We start from the raw sequence: 16,821 nt of genomic DNA, 5'->3' as shown, positions 1-16,821 counted from the left end.
GATAACTTGATAACGCTTTTTAATGTCTTGTCGTAAATTCTTCATCGCTAAAGCAGTGGCACGCAACCAAGCAATTAGTGTAGCTTGCATCTTTCTCTGCTGGTGAAAATAATCATTACATGATTGATCTGGCCTGGTATTCCAAAGGCTAAATGATGATCTGTCTTTTTCAGTGTTTTTCCTGGTTGTTTTGGACATGTGTCACCTACCTTGGCCAAAAAGTGCTTTTGTTGCATAAGCTTTTCAGTCTGCCGCATTTGCATGTGTATGTGTATGAATGAAAGTTGGTGGAATGAAAAGTCCTGTGTAACAGGGGCATCATTCAAAAAGCATGAAATTGTAATGACTACTCACCCAAAATGCTCTCTGGCAGGCGACCAGTTCTAAAGCAAGCGAGTGCTAGCCCGATGACATCGTGCAGCACCTCCATTGGTGTGGAGGAATAAATATGCATTGCTTCTTCATACTGGCCATTATTGCTAACAGGAACATTATAAAATCAACAAAAGAATATTACATGCAGTTGTCCATTACTTGCCATTATAAACTCTGATAATTTCATCATACAGTGCCAAAAAAAGTATGTGAACCTTTTGGAATTTCATGGTTTTCTGATTTAATCTGTTATAAAAACTGATCTGATCTACATCTAAGTCAAGGGTCTTGACAAACATAACGTGTCTAAAAATAATGACAAAAATTCAAAATTCAAGTGAACCCTTAGAATTAATAACTGGTTGACCAGTTATTGGCAGCAATAACCTTAACCAGGCATGTCCTATAGCTGTGGATCAGACCTGCACATCGTTGAGGAAGAAGCGTGTTCTTCTTGTGCAGAGCAAACTTCAAAAGTTTGAACGTTTTTATCAGTCAAAATAGCTGTAGTCCACACCTCTAATTTATATTAAATTATAAATATATATTGTATTATCTTGCCAAGACTCTTTTGAGGTCATTAACTCAAGGGTTCAAATACTTGTTCCACAAGCACTATGCTCTTTCTGGTTGTTCTCAATAAAGACATGAAAGATCAGATTTTTTGTGTAATTATTTTTAGACACATTATGTTTGTCAATCCCATTCACTTGGATCACATTTTATGAAAAATTTATTCAGAAAAACTATGAAATTCCAAAAGGTTCACATTCACTTTTTCTTGCTACTGTAGCTTAAAGGAGCATTTCACCCGTAGAAACATTAATCTTTATTAAAAGTGTGTCATATTTGTAGTCAAAATGTAACATACATTTTGAATTTGGTGCCTATTTGACAGAGAAATGGGGTGTTTGTAGTCTCATTCCCTCAACAAAGGTATTGGACTTCCTTCTTTCAATGATGCAAAATGATGATTTTTACATCATTGAAAGAAGGAAGTGCAACACTGAAATCTGTTTTTCTCCTTTCTCAGCAGCAACTGAGAAAATTTTGCATGACCATTCAAAAACATGACTGGGGTTCTAACTATACAAAGCTTAATGCAAATGGGTGAAGTGTCCCTTTAACGTAAAAAAGTGCACAGTGTAACTGAGGGATTGTTACCTGAGGGCACATCCATAACACCTCAGGGCAAAACTGAGCTTTTCTGTGTAAGGGAGTCCCTGAAGCAGTTCTACAGCTCTGTAGAGAACAACACAAACATACTAATTTAAATGGCTTTTTACATTTAAAAGAAAAGAAAGATTTTATGATTGTGCATTATTTTTGGGTCACAAATGTTAGCTAATTTTTGACATTGGCCATGTTAGCTAAATTTTGACATTGGCCATGTTCACTGCTTTGCTAGTGAAGATTGACTTGCATACAAAATGCACTTTAACTTCCAGGGGTCCAAAAACGCGGTGCCGCATTTTGACATGTTTTCTCCTTATCATAGCAGAATCAACTTCAAATACTCCATCATTAATAATCATATTGTGTTTGTCATCATGTGAAACTGTGAAGGGTATTCTTTAATTTGTGTACATTCACAGTAACAAGAGATCTTTGTGTTTTTGTCAAATAAAGAAAATAAACAGGGTGCGCATCCAGACATTTCTGTCTCTGCCAGCTGTCTCTCAAAACATGTTACAAAAATCAACTGAAACTCCGCGAATACTCATCACACAAACATGATACACATATCCAAAGAAAGCCTGATATGTCTACTTTTAAACAAGCTAATTATAATCGAAAACAAATATTGCCTGTTTATAAAATCTGCATTGAAGTCAAGAGAGAACCGTTTTTCCTGGCTGACTTCATTATCTTTGATGCAGTCACCCCCACAAGCAGTACCCGCAGTTGACATGGTAATGGACATATGAGCAGCTCAAACATTAACAAACCGAAGAAGTAAAGTTTGATCAGATTTAAAGACTTTACGGCATGTTTGGATGATAAATTTTATACACACGCGAGGAATATCTTCATTTATGTCCAGACATTGAGGAAGAGAAGCGTTTATCTTAAAGTTACCTAAGACGAAGAACAATGGAAGATGCACTGGATGAGGATATATTCCAGAAAGTAAGTAATTAGTCCTCATTTATATTTGCTATTATGTAATATGCTTATGGCTTGTGCTGTACAGCCTACATAAGCGACCTCAGCAGACTGCACGCTTTGGAAAAACTTTCGGATTGTTTACAAACGAGGATGCATGAACTCACGGAATGGCAGATAACTGTTACATGCTGTACAGTGTTAAACACAGTAATTCACTTTCGTATCCTTCATGGCAACTTTCAGTAAGGCTGCACTGTGCCATATGCGATGTGTTTTTAAAGTTCATACGCGCTTACAGAAACGCATTAAAACATTGTTAAAACAGAAGCTAGATGATCAGTTAATGGGCATCTGAAAACTATCATCTGAAAACAACTTTTCATAAAACTCATTACTGCAGATGTTTATCTGAGATGTTCTGAATTTAGTTTATGTACATGATAGTTTTTCTGAATGTAGTGCTATCAGTGATATTTATCCATCAGTTATGTACTGTATGTAAGCTTATGTGGTATTTCTGTGGACAATTTATGCTAACAGCTGTTAATAACTCTCTTACAGGTCTGCATCCCTCTCATCAGTACAAAACTATGAAGTGAAAAAACATATTCACACTTTTTGGACAAAGTTGTATGGTAACATGAGCCACATGAAGTTTACAGTTCTGTTGTGTATCAGTTTCTTAGTTTATTAAGTTTTTGCATAGGGTTTGTTTCCAAATAAACTGAAAATGTTCCACCTACCTTGACTTTCTATTTTCAGGTTTTGTACACATTTTTACCAATTCATTTCCATGACTTTTCCATTACTTTCAAGGCAAAAATCATGACCCAGAAAATTCCATGTATACATAATAAAGAATAAAAATCCAATGAAAATTTGCCTTTTGCTTTGGATAAAAGCATCTGCTAAATGCCCAAATGTAAATGTACAACACCTAAACTAAAAATACAACAACAGGCCATTTGTTTTCTTACATGAACCAGTTAGATGGTTACCAGTGAGTAGGTTTACATACCTACAGTAAATTTGAGGCATTGACTATGGGACGTGAGCTATGCATATGAATCGTCTGAGCTGTTTTACTTGTCAGTAGCGCAGGGTAAGACAATCTTAGCTCATTTCAGGTAATGAGGAAAAGGAGAAAGACAGTAACTCTCCTTCTCATACAGTTTACACAAAATGAGAATATTTGTTTTCGATTTTACTAAAAGTAGACATTCAAAGCATCATGTAGATATTTATGTTTTGTTTGTTTGTATTCATTAAGTTACAGTTAATTTTCCGACGCGTTTCTGAAAGGACTTCACTGAGGGAGAGAGAACAGAATGCGCATCATGTTTATTTTCTTAATTTTGCAGTGAACAGAGACCTGTTAACTTAAAAATAGTGAGCCCACAGCTAAATACTACATAACGTGAAAGTGGAAACTTTAAATTTGTCACTTCCAACTCATGCCTAAGTCAATTTATCTACTAATATGTTATTCAAATATACATTTTTAAATCAAAAGCACAAAGATATAGCAGGCCTTATTTTAAACTTTAATTATTAATCAAACTCTCATTCCAAAAAACTGACATATCAAATTTATGTACGCAACATGCTTTCAAACCTGTGATGTGATTCAGTGGCCTGATTCTTTAGCTGCAGGTGTGTGTTCAGGTATCCAAGCATGATGAAGGCATCAGGGTCCACCTGAATTCTCTCTGTAAACATGGAGAGTACAATTATATTTATTTTCTTAAATCAATTTTGAAATAATCCTCAACTTATTGTGATTTTTTTTCTAAATGTGTCAAGCACTTTCAGCTGCATTACTGGTGAAAAATATATTTTCTCATACCGGTGTACTTGCTCAGAGCCACCTGAGCAGCTAAGACAGCGTTCATCTGGACTATGTTGTAGAGGTAAAGTCCTGAGTCTCTGTTGCTTTTGTCCAGCAGTGTGGAACAAACCCAGTATGCATAAGCCTTCACACCCTCAGTCTGTCATCAAATATACATATTACCAAAAAGTATATATGCAAAACACAAAATTGTACTGTAGAGTAAGACATTCCTACATGAGTGCTCAGTTCTGTGGTGTGTCTGAAAAGGTCCATAGTGTCGTAACTTCCAACTGTTTCAGCAATAATCGCCTGTGAAATAGAAAAGATGGATCTACTGTATGCAGTAATGGACTAAAGAAATTTTTTGTCTAGATAATCAAATAAACCCCGGGTCGGATTCACTTTGTACCTGACCAATCCAACAGTTCACATACAGAGGTTCGAGAGACTGTGCAATCTTGAAAGCTTCATGAGAGAACTAAACAAAAATGAACAGTTGATGATCAAAGTGGTTCATCAAATTAAACAGCTTAAAAACAATGAAGTCAAAATATTTATGAAACCCATGTTACCTCAATATTTCCCTTTTTCAAATATAAAGCACCAAGGTTTGACCATGCAACCACATTCTGAAAATATATTGAAAAGACAAATTAAATACATTAACCTAAAACTTAACCAATCATATTTGTCTTTTTAGTACTTACATTTGGCTCAGCTGTAACAGACTTGATAAAACAGTGTTGTGCAAGAGCAAAGTTTTCAATTCCTACAATACAAAAGAATACAAAAAGTTTTACTTATTAGATATATCCCCCAACTGTAAATGTCACAGTAATTTGTCAGTAATTTAAAATACCATTTATGCAGACTTATTTACTATTAACTGTTATAAAAATATTTTTTAGTGTCTTCAATAAAGAAAAAGTATTTAATTTTTGGAATATAAGATATTTCTTTTTTCTATTCCATCAAGTGTGGAACTTGAGAGTCCCACTGTCCTTCAGTTCACTTTGTTTTAGGATTTTACAGAAAATCAAAAAAAAAAAACGAAAAAAAAAGAAACAATTCAGAAAGGATGGAATCTGCAGTTTACTTATCTACCCTTTGTCAAGGCTACCACTCCAAGAGTGTTCCAGTATGTGTGATTGGCACTGTCCAACATGACTGCCTTCTTCAAACACTGTCAGAACAGGGTAAAACAAAATCGGCAAATCAGCATATCTGTTTTCATTAGGGAAACATTAAAAACTTTTGCGCTTCAGAAATTAAGACATGTACCTGTAGGGCTTTCTCCAGCAAGGACTGAGAGTCCTCCCCGGGTAGAGAGCTGAGCAGTCTGGATTGGTGGTAGTAGTTTAGGCCAAGGTCACACCACAGACTGGGTGCCTTTGGTATCAGTTTCAAAGCACGCCCAAAGCACCTAAGTAAGAAAAATTGGCAACATCTATGCAAGGATTTGAACAAGTTGATGATTTCTTAATGCAGGGTACCCCCAGGATTGTCAAACCTAAATTCAAGGCTTTTTAAGACCTTTTTAATACCACTTCAAATTTAATTTAATACCTACATCACACCCATTCGGGTAGAATAAATAATATGAAATAACGTAATATAGCTCAAATAATTACTATTTACAAGTGTTTGAACATTCATGACAACATGCCTCTGAAAGGCTGAGTCCAAGGCCCAAACGGCCTAACGCTTATCTTTACCCAACAATCAAAACCAACAATCAAATAGATTTAATAGATTTAAATGTACATTTATTGTAAATTTGAAAAAAGTTGGGGATGGGCAACTGGAGGGCCAGGGGCCACACGCAGGGGCCACTCCTCTTTATCTTGTGCAGCCCGCCACGTTTTAATATGACCATTATGTCGGATAAGGTAATTTATGTTAAAACAATAACCATTTTTTTGCTGTTTAATATAGTTACATTTGTAAAAACATCTAATAACACTCATCAGTAATGCTCTGAACCAGAACAATACTGACAAACAAAATTAACCATATTATGGCAAATGAAACAAAAACCCCTCAAACACAACAACAAATTAAAATGTTATGCTATTTTGACCCTAAAAAGACAAGAGATCTGTTCACTGCACCAAACAAAAAACTGGACACAAGCTCATATATAGATATATTTCTGTCAATCTTTTCTGTTAATCTACAGGACCATAAAGTTTTCTAATGCTAACTTAGTGTGACAATGTAAATATGTAACCTATAGTATGTATTGCAAGTTGATATTATCTAATTAAACAGTAAACAAAATATATAATAGCTTTCAAATTTGCATTATTGTTTGCAGCTTATTATTGCATGGATCACACAAGACTATTGCTTAACATATAAATGACCTTCTCCGACATAATGATCATATTAAAACGTGTCTTCTCTACCTAGATTTACTAGAGACGGATTGTGGAACAGAAGATTGTGTGTGTCACTGATTAAATAAAACAACCGATCACAGGTGCGAGGACACCCGTCATTGTCCCGCCCCACAGTCCCAAAGTCAACTTGATCGAACAAGTGCGTGTTGTGCAGCTGCGAGCACATAGAGAGAGTCGAACGAGCGCTCATCCCAGCCTTTACTTTATCATCCCAGCCTTTTTACTTAACTTTTTACTTTGTTCAAAGCGCACAAATGCAGTCACACGAGCAGAGGTGCGCTCTCGGGAGGACGTTTTTCTGCGCGCGAATAGTGTTCTGTGAACACGCGAGAATGCTTTCCCGCGCGTGGATAGTGTTCTGCGCGCTCGCTAAGATGCTTTTCCAAACATGGATAGTGTTCTGCGCTCGTATCTGTCGCTCGCGCAAGGTTTTCGTGCATGCGAGTTTTGTGTCTGAATTAACAGCATATAAATCTATTGATCATTTGAAAAATTAAGACCTCGGTGAAAAATTCAAGACTTTGAGGTGAAATTCAATACCTTTTAAGGCCTTAATATGGGAAAATGAAATTCAATGCTTTTTCAAGACTTTTAAGACTCCGCGGGTACCCTGTAATGAAGTAACTTAAGCACACATACAATATAGGCAGAGATAACAAGGATTCAGAGACAAAGCCCAAGACATTCAAAGTCTCAAAAGTCAAGAAAATACATAATAATAAAACATTAAAATAACACTTTAAAAAAACACTTTAAAATATAAAAATTTTAAAAATACATCTTTTGCACAATACCATGCACAGTTGTTATTATGTTAAGTACTTGTATAGTCTGTCTTATGTGTATGTACAGTCAATAATTTATAGTACAAGTGAAGTTAGATTACTTTTTCAGCAAGTTAGCTAGGTATAGGTTTAAAATTGTTTGAACGTCCAGTGTTATATGTTTACATTTATGCCCCATGGTCCTGCGCGACAAGACATTTCGTTTCACTGTATGTTCACACATGTAGTGGAATGACAATAAAGCTCAACTTGAACTTGACGATATATCGCATGCGATTATAATCAGGCACATCTCGTCAGTAAAGGCGGTTCCGTGATTATTGGCAAATCACCATCACCTGCTTTCAGATGGAGCGGCATTTACTACACAGAACCGTAGTTCACTGAGTGAACTAGTGTTGCATTTATAATTTTGTTCAGTCCAGCTTGTAGCTTGTCCAACTACAGTTTTAGACTAGCTTCCCCAACACTGTTTGAAAGTAACTTCAGGCTTAAAATAAGAAATGTACAGTACTGTGCAAACGTCTTAGGCCACAACCACCAGACTTCTTGTCTTAGAAGTTTTAATGGCCATTCATATTTATTTTTCAATCTATTTTATTAAGATACAAACAGAAAAAACAGGAAATACGTAAAAAAAATTAAGTGTTCAGGACTTCTTTAGGCATTGTTAGTGTTTAGTGTGACCTCTCTTGGCACTTAACACATCTTGAGTGTTTTTGAGCAGAATGAAGTAAAAAGACTAATTTCTTTAAAATTTAAAATTATGATTTAATTTTATTTAGGTTTAACAGATCCTGCAGCTGCAGAATCCTGCTGCTATTGCTCAAGTGGAAGGGGAGTTTACCCTAAAAACTTGACACATCAGTTTACATTTTTAGAAACTTTTTAATACTATATACACAACGTCCGCGTTGTGCAACATTTAAAAGTCGGACACACCGGCGGCATATACAATAGCCATCAGTGGCACTCTGCTGTTACTTGTGTGCAAAATACTCACCCCTAGGTCGGTTTTAAACGCACAAAGGGTATCCCCTACTTAAGCGCCATTTTTTGACGTGCATTAAGGCTCGGGGTTTCCCCCTTTCAAGTCATTTTTGACATGCAAGATAGCCTACTTTCAGTTGTTTGGCTTATGCCTCAAATAAAGACGCATTTTATTTCACTGCATTTGTACAAGCAGAAATTATTTTTATTACAGACGCCAAAAATTAAGAGACCACTCCAGTTTTGCCTTTTATCATCATACATGTGGCCTATTGTGACCATTTCAGTCCAGTGGTGACTTCCAACAGCGAACCTCAGGAGTGACAAAGTCACCCCAACACAACAGCAATATACAAGACTGAGAGCATGAAAGGAAAGTTAATCCATCAAATATAAACTTTGAAATTGTTCCTAAAATAAATGTAAAAACATTAGTATTGTGTTGTTAAAATTTTATTTGAACTTGTTTTCTTTGCAGTAAGCCTATTCAAAATATGAATATTTTTGTGGGTTTTTTTCAGTATATAAAAACAAATAAAACATGTAATAAAAATTTTTTTTATTAGGAATTTGGCAGAAATGTTTTTGGTATTTGATCTTTTTTACTTAAACAGTCTTGAAACTTTTGCGGATGAATATTTTACCTTTAAATATATAACTTCTGAAAGGTACTACCCTTGAGCACTAATAAAGATAAAGTCTAAGCATAAAAGTCCACATTTCATTTTCAACTTTAAATGTTTTTTTCCACATTTACATCTTCCACTTTAAATGTTTTTTTTTCTGCTAAAAAAGACACCTACTGTATGCAGTTTGGTTTTTCCATTGGAAGAAATTACATTTTCTCGTTCATCTACAGTGGTATCACCAAGTGTATGGCAAGGTGTTTTTAATTTTTTTTATTTACATTTACTAGTATCTATTTTAAGTTACTAGTTCATTAGATACTAGTTCTTTTTCATTAGATACTAGTGCTTATTTATTAGATACTAATACTTTTTAATTAGATACAAGTACTTATTCATTAGATACTACTTTTTAAAAAGATACTAGTGCTTATTCATTAGATACTAGTACTTATTGGAATAGTGACTAGAATTTATTCTATTGTTTTGGCCTTGTATATGTTAGCATATCTGGCTAATCAGTTAGCATAAAGACACAAATAAAGACTTTGTTTAATATTTCTTGCTTTCAAGTTATTCAAAACAGTTTTCACTGTGTTTGGAGAATACACCTGACTTTATTTTAAGTTAGGAGAATGCCTCAACACCCACCTGTAAGGTGTATTATCTTAGCACCTCCAGAATTACATCTTATTCTCTATGTGAATATTATTGTTATGGTAGGCAGATGGGATTGACACAGATGTAAAAGCAACAGGTAGTTTATTAAAGGTGACATAGAATGATTGAACGGAGTATTTATCCTTGTTCTGTGATGTGATGTGACATGTATACAGATTTTTTTTGTTTGGGTCTGTAATGCCTTAAAAGCTTCCTAAAGTTCAGTGTTGCCAGATTCGCATATCAAAACCAGCCCAATGAACATTAAAAACTATCCCAAAAGCGTCCCAATCACTATGGACAAAATTCCAATAACTTATAAGTGAAATCTGTTCATCTTTAACACACAGAAAAAATAAACTTGCTGAAACAGTTTAAAAGTACCCTAAATCTGAAGTCTGCAAAAAGGCAGAAGACTTGGCAATACAGCGCACAGCATCTCTCGCGGAGTTCACGCTTTATCTCCTGATAAATGTAAGAAGTCAAAGTTGAGTTGGAGAAAGTTGTTCTTAAGAAGTTGTCAAATACAGGTATAGGCAATGAAAAGACTTTTTTTTAAAAGGCAAAAATTTTATTATTTCATTTCTTTATGTAATCTTATGAAAGACAAAAACGCTGCAGAATGTACAGCACGTGACTCCATGACCTTAATAATGCGTGTTGTCATTGCCTTGCATGTTTCTGTGATGAGAATTATGTGATACGTAATTAAGAGGTAAATATAAGACATGAACTTCAGCACAATTCTTCTGCGCATATGCACAATTGCATCCGATTGAGAAAATACTACAGAGTTAGGTATGTGTGCTCAATCTACACAGACTGCAGGAAATAAGGCGACTATAAATTGTAAAACACATTCATAACCGAATCACAAGAATGACCTACTTTGGATCTAAAACAGTGGGTTTTGCTGAAATGTGACATGTCTATTACTTAAAGCAGCTGAGAGATGCTAGACAGTGCTCTTTAATGTATGCTTACTATTAACTAAAATGTTCAATCACAAGTTGATTGCTCATAATTGTGGATTTTATTTAATTGGTCTTCATTTCAAAGAAGCATGAATCCAAACAGTCAATAAATCCACAATTCAAATAATTTACCAATACACAGCTGCATATTTCTCACTTGTTTAGTGGCATAGCTTATCCTTGTGTAGCAGCCAACAAACTGTGTGCTGCTTCCCTGCAGCAACACCTGTTACTTGAAGAAAGGTTCCTACCTATATTCTGTGAATTGTTACCCAAAAGTGACCCCTACTGGACACTTCTACATGACAATGTTTAAAGCTTACATCATGTTGCTTCATTATTATTCAACATATTATTTGCACACTTAAATTCAAAAAGTACTAGTATTTATTAAGTTCAGAATATCTTTGATCTAAAAAGTTGATAGTAACTAAAGAATAAGAACTAGTTTTACATTTTTCTTAACTAGTAAAGTATAATTTAATCATAGTCACTATTGGAATAAGTAATAGTATCTAAGGAAAAAAAACTAGTATCTAATGAATTGATACTAGTATCTAATGAATTGATACTTGTATCTATTGAATAAGTACTAGTATCTAATGAATAAGCACTAGTATCTAATGAATAAGCACTAGTATCTAATGTTTAGGTACTAGTATCTAATGTTTAAGAACTAGTATCTAATCAAATAGATACTAGTAACTAAAAAATAAGAACTAGTAACTAAGGCTGCGTTTACATTTTGCATTAACATGCGATCTCGGTGATCCGTTCACAAAGATCCGATCATCCGTATATCAGGCCACGGCGCGTTTACATTTGCCACATAAATGTGGCTTCTGTATCTGGATGTGTGATCGGATCCCGTTCAGGGAGACGCGCGCTTGGTGGATAGCTGTCAATCACAGATGGCTACAGCTGTCTTTCGCCACATGATTTAGGGTTGTCGCGGTAACCGCAATCCCGTATTGTACAGTGTTACTGAGAAGCAAACAGCAGATAATAACTAGCAAACCCAAAAACCGTGATGTTCACATTTTAAGCTTTATTTTTTTTAGCTTTAACCCTTGTGTGGTGTTCATATTTCTGTTACTTAGACAATGTTTGTGGGTCTAGTGGACCCAGAGCATTATTAGTATCTTAAACCAATGCAGTCATACAAATTTATGTATTACTGTTTACAGATGATTACTTTAGCCTCATTGCAAGTAATATAGACAGAATTTATGGTTAATATTTGTCATTTACCACTGATATAGGACTATTTATAGATTAAAGTGCTATTCGTTTTGTGATAATATGAAATAAGAGAAGAAAATTCTATTCTCCCCCAGATGTTTATCTAAAATAAGTATTTTCATCACTTTTTTATCTCAAATAAGTTTTTCATCACTTTGATGTTTAATCCTTTGAACTTAGTTTGAAATTGTACACATTTGTGTCCGTCTACACAGCAAAAGCCTCATCTGAAAAGATGCGGTATCATAACACATTATCCACACTGAACACATAACCTGTTCATGCCAGCCTACACAACACATAAGAAGCAGATTTTTACTGTGTAGCTGTGTTGCATATGCATTTCTTGCATTTTATAGACGTATACTGTGTCTTCCTGTCCATCTTATGTCCACACACACTGCAGTACAATGTGTTGCTTTTGGCTACAACCTAAAATGATGAAAATGGTTGGATATGAAATTTTACTTTCCCTATTTCTCACTCTCTCTCACACACTCATACACACACAAACACACACACACACCATAGGTTTTGTGGTAACTTGTGGTTTTCCAAATAGTAATCAATACACCAGTTTACCATGATTACCACACTTTTACTATAATACAACCATGGTTATTTTTTGTAAGGGATATAATGGTAAAATGTAGAATGGTTCCTGTTAGACAAAAGGTAAAGTGTTTGGGACAGTGGGGGCAGACAAGTGTTCATGCATGATATATAACATGTTGTATCCTTGCGATGTTACAGCAAGTGCCGAAGGACAAAACTCTGACATGCATCCATCACATATGTACAAACATATTTACAAACACACTCATGCACTCACAGGAGTCACAGATAAGTGAAAAACAGAGTAAAGTTACATAGCATATTAAAATTTCACTCTCTTATTACCTCCGGGTCCAGTGGACCCGAACACCACATATGTAATATAAATGTGTAGGGGGGTGTACAGTGTACAGTCATTATAAAGTTGTTTATTTTTATGTTCTTTATAGAAAATGAGCCAAGGCCAATGAATCTGAGGTTGAAACAACAATTAATTGCATAATTTTTCTTTTAGTAAACATTAAAAACGGGTCCCACAGACCCGAACACCACACAAGGGTTAAAGGCTTTTTCTTTGTTTATCTGCAACGTCCGCGCCAGGATGCACGTTTCAGCCAACGTTACCTGAACTTGACTTTCACCCGCATGCTTTTCATCAACAACAAAATCCGTGTGAAACATGACCTTCCCGACTTTTTAGTCTGCCTGAATTCATACGTTTTTGATTTATGATTTACGAATATGATTTGACTAAAACAGCTAAAAATGTCCTAAATTTCCTGTTCATGTCTCCCTCTATAGTCGTATAGTAATGTAATTTACAAACACATTTATAAGTAACTTACTTTGTATAAAACCAACATTGAATAAATGTATTTGGTTAATGTTATTATGGTTTGTAAGTGTTTTCAAGTAACTTAAAATGTGTTAAATGGGATAGAAACTGCTGACTGACCAGAAAGAAGCACAACATTCACGTTGATATGTCGCCATGGAAACTCAAACATTATAACGATTTATAGCCATTAAATATTAAATCCCTCCATAAATAGTGGAAACATGTTAAACATATGCCTATTAAATAAGTTAAATACAGTCAACAGTGTTAAAATGCTTTTGTATATCGATTTATTTCAAGATACGTTTAAGCTAGCTAGCATTTCTCCACAAATATAAATTTGTGCGTCTCTCACCTGCGCTCCATGACATAACGTCCTTTATTTTTGACAGCTGTCAGTGAGATGAGATGATAGAGGGCGGGGTTTTGTGTGACGTTGGCCTGCAAAGGCAGATACGATGGCTGGATTGCGTTTACATTACACTGAGATCCGATCACAAAGCGTCCTCGACTACCTCTGCATCAGGACACACAGATCGGATAACATTCCGAACACAAACGCGTTTACACTTGTCTTTTCAATGTGTATGTGGACAACATCCGGATACAGGTCGCATGTTAATGCCAAGTGTAAATGCAGCCTTAGGGTGTTTTCACATATGTCGCACCAAAATACATTGTATCATTTTTCAGTTAGTGCGGTCCGTTTTCACATATGTTGTTTTTACCGTACTCGAAACTCCGCACTGTACACCATGTGACAACGGTCAGTGCTGTCATTGGTCTCTGACAGCTCTTACCATCTCATGACAACCTCCCATGTTTCCACGACAACCAGCCTGACAGGAACAGCGAGGCTAGCAAGATATGGAGATAAACGATGCACGTCTTTGCGAAGTTTCTTTGCTTTAACGCGAAATTGTGCAACTGTTCTATTAAAGGAACACGCCCACATTTTGGGAATTTAGCATATTCACAGTATCCCCAGAGTTAGATAAGTACATACATACCTTTCTCATCTCCGCGCGTGCTGTAACTTTGTCTGACGCAGCCCCCGCTAGCTTAGCTTAGCACAACTGAATGGCTCCAGCTAGCAAACTGCTCCCAATGAGTGACAAAATAACATGAACATTTTCCTATTTATGTGTTGTGATTTGTATAGTCACACCGTGTACAAATAACAAGGTAATATGAGACACAGCCATCTTTTAACCATATACATACTGGGAACAATATTCTCAGAAGGCGAAGCACTGCTACTTGGGCGGAGTGATTTGCTTGCAGCACCCGAAAAGCCCCCTGGTGAGGAGCAGAGAGTTCGGTCAGAGTCGTGCTAATCACTTCGCCCAAGTAGCAGTGCTTCACCTTCTGAGAATAGTTCCCATTATGCATACTGTTAAAAGATGGCTGTGTCTCAAATGACCTTGTTATTTGTACACACTGTGACTATACAAATCACAACACATAAATAGGAAAATTTTTGTGTTATTTTGTCACTTATTGGGAGCAGTTTGCTAGCTGGAGCCATTCACTTTCAGTCTTTGTGCTAAGCTAGCGGGGGCTGCGTCAGACAGAGTTACAGCACGCACGGAGATGAGAAAGGTATGTATGGACTTATCTAACTCTGGGGGATACGGTGAATAAGCTCAATTCCCAAAAAACCTGTTTAGAGCGGTCTCGGAGCAGCCATTTACTGCGCACCAGAGTGCAGCTGTTGTGTTCACACTGACCCAAACGAACCGTACTCAGACTGACACGTCATTTGGGCCGACCTAAACAGTGTATGTGTGAAAACACCCTAAAAAATAGATACTAGTAAATGTAAATGAAAAAAATGTCAAAACGGCTTGTCATTCCAAATCTACCTTTAGCAACTTTAGTGACGCAAAAGGCAAGTTACAATGCATTGTTTTTCTGTTATTTTGCATTGATACAGTACTATCATGTTTAGAAAGGTGGTCCTCGGAATATTTTAAACGGTCATTGATTGGCCGTAAGTTGCAAAAGGTTGAGAACCCCTGATTTACAGTACATGATTTTGCCAGCAGGATGTGACAAGTGACTGCTAAAAATGCATTTGTTTTTGATTAGTTAAGAGATTTATTAAAAACTGTGAATCATACAGTAATAAAACTCAAATAGATAGAGTTCATGAAGGCTTTGCATTAAAAGCATAGGTTTGGTCTCATGTGAAAGCTGACACTTGGAAGTTAATTGTAAAGTCAAAATTAATTCATGTCATAATGTTATAACTTATATACAAAACATATATAAATTATATTTGAAATTACAGTAGCCTTGTATTGATCTAGAAATGCACTGCAGCTAAAGCCAAAGGTCTCACCATGTTCCGTTTCAAATCTGATGATAATTCTAAAACTTTCAATCTTATGAAATGTCCAAAATACAATGCCATGTAATTTTTATTTCACAAAAATGCTTACGTTGCTCACACTTCTAAGCATCCATTAAGTGTATTCTCTCTATTGTTTTGTGGCTCAGCCTGACCCATTTATTTTTTAAAAGGTCCTTCACACATCAACACCTCTTTAGCCTGGGTATGGCTGTCTACATATTATTCTTTTGTGTTTATTATAATAACTGACAAATTTCTTTTCGTAGTGTTTCAATCCCTTGTTTTATGTGATCTGATGTGGCTTTGTAATGTAAATTTCACAGAAAATCTCTCTATATTAATCTTATTATGGTATTCTGCACAGTGCTAAAGGCTATATATCGATTAGCATTGCATTATAAATATAGACGTTTCATCAGACGCACTTGCATTGCCACGGTTATGCATCTGGCCCAAAGTTTACTTCCGGTCTGTGTTTGTTTATCCGTCTGGCTAGTGACTGAACTAACATTTGGAACAAAAACCTTGCAGCAATTAAAAAGGTTTAATCAGTCAAACAATATTTATTTGCCTTGTATAGGGCCCTATAGGCCGTCAAAAAAAAATGCATGCATTTTTCTCAATGACTGCGACTGAGGCTCATATTTCATTTTTTACTGTCACTAAAAGATTTGCAGAATAAAATTAAGGTCACATACTGAAGCTTGAGTCTTACATCTATATCTATATATTAGGCCATACACACACACACACACACACACACACACACACACACACACACACACACATACCATTTACCTTTCCCCTAAAGTGAGGAGCTGTCGATGACCCAGTGTGAAGCTTTGATCCAGTGGATGCATTCCGCACAGAGCCCCAGGTACCAAAACTTTAGCTTGGTTTGGAGACACAGTTCTAGTGCTGGTACAGGCATCACCAAGTAGTTTCCACAGACAGGACAAGTCCGGCCTCTGTTGGACTGCTCTAAGGACATTCCCATTACATGAACACTTTTAAATAACAGATAGACAAATCTGCTAAGAATGTGATCAAATTAATTTCTCAAGGGAAATCAGCCTAC

At 35.8% G+C, this 16,821-nt stretch overlaps 1 protein-coding gene across 2 annotated transcripts in view; it reads right to left on the bottom strand.

The window, feature by feature from the left end:
- The window catches only part of skic3 (SKI3 subunit of superkiller complex), a 271,172-nt gene that overhangs the window by 181,920 nt on the left and 72,431 nt on the right, over positions 1 to 16,821 (bottom strand). For both annotated transcript variants that reach the window (XM_065284603.1, XM_065284604.2), the window contains exons 19-29: positions 16,542 to 16,724; positions 5,597 to 5,738; positions 5,420 to 5,498; positions 5,023 to 5,084; positions 4,888 to 4,944; positions 4,725 to 4,793; positions 4,550 to 4,624; positions 4,331 to 4,472; positions 4,100 to 4,193; positions 1,540 to 1,617; positions 355 to 479 (exon numbers count right to left, since the gene is read on the bottom strand). In XM_065284603.1, coding sequence (XP_065140675.1) covers positions 355 to 479; positions 1,540 to 1,617; positions 4,100 to 4,193; positions 4,331 to 4,472; positions 4,550 to 4,624; positions 4,725 to 4,793; positions 4,888 to 4,944; positions 5,023 to 5,084; positions 5,420 to 5,498; positions 5,597 to 5,738; positions 16,542 to 16,724 — 1,106 coding nt within the window. The remainder of the gene's footprint in view (positions 1 to 354; positions 480 to 1,539; positions 1,618 to 4,099; positions 4,194 to 4,330; positions 4,473 to 4,549; positions 4,625 to 4,724; positions 4,794 to 4,887; positions 4,945 to 5,022; positions 5,085 to 5,419; positions 5,499 to 5,596; positions 5,739 to 16,541; positions 16,725 to 16,821) is intronic.

Source organism: Paramisgurnus dabryanus, chromosome 5 (assembly GCF_030506205.2).
Source record: "Paramisgurnus dabryanus chromosome 5, PD_genome_1.1, whole genome shotgun sequence".
NCBI classification, from domain to species: domain Eukaryota; kingdom Metazoa; phylum Chordata; class Actinopteri; order Cypriniformes; family Cobitidae; genus Paramisgurnus; species Paramisgurnus dabryanus.
The sequence above is the reverse complement of the archived record's forward strand: the minus strand, read 5'-3'. Positions and strand labels throughout refer to the sequence as shown.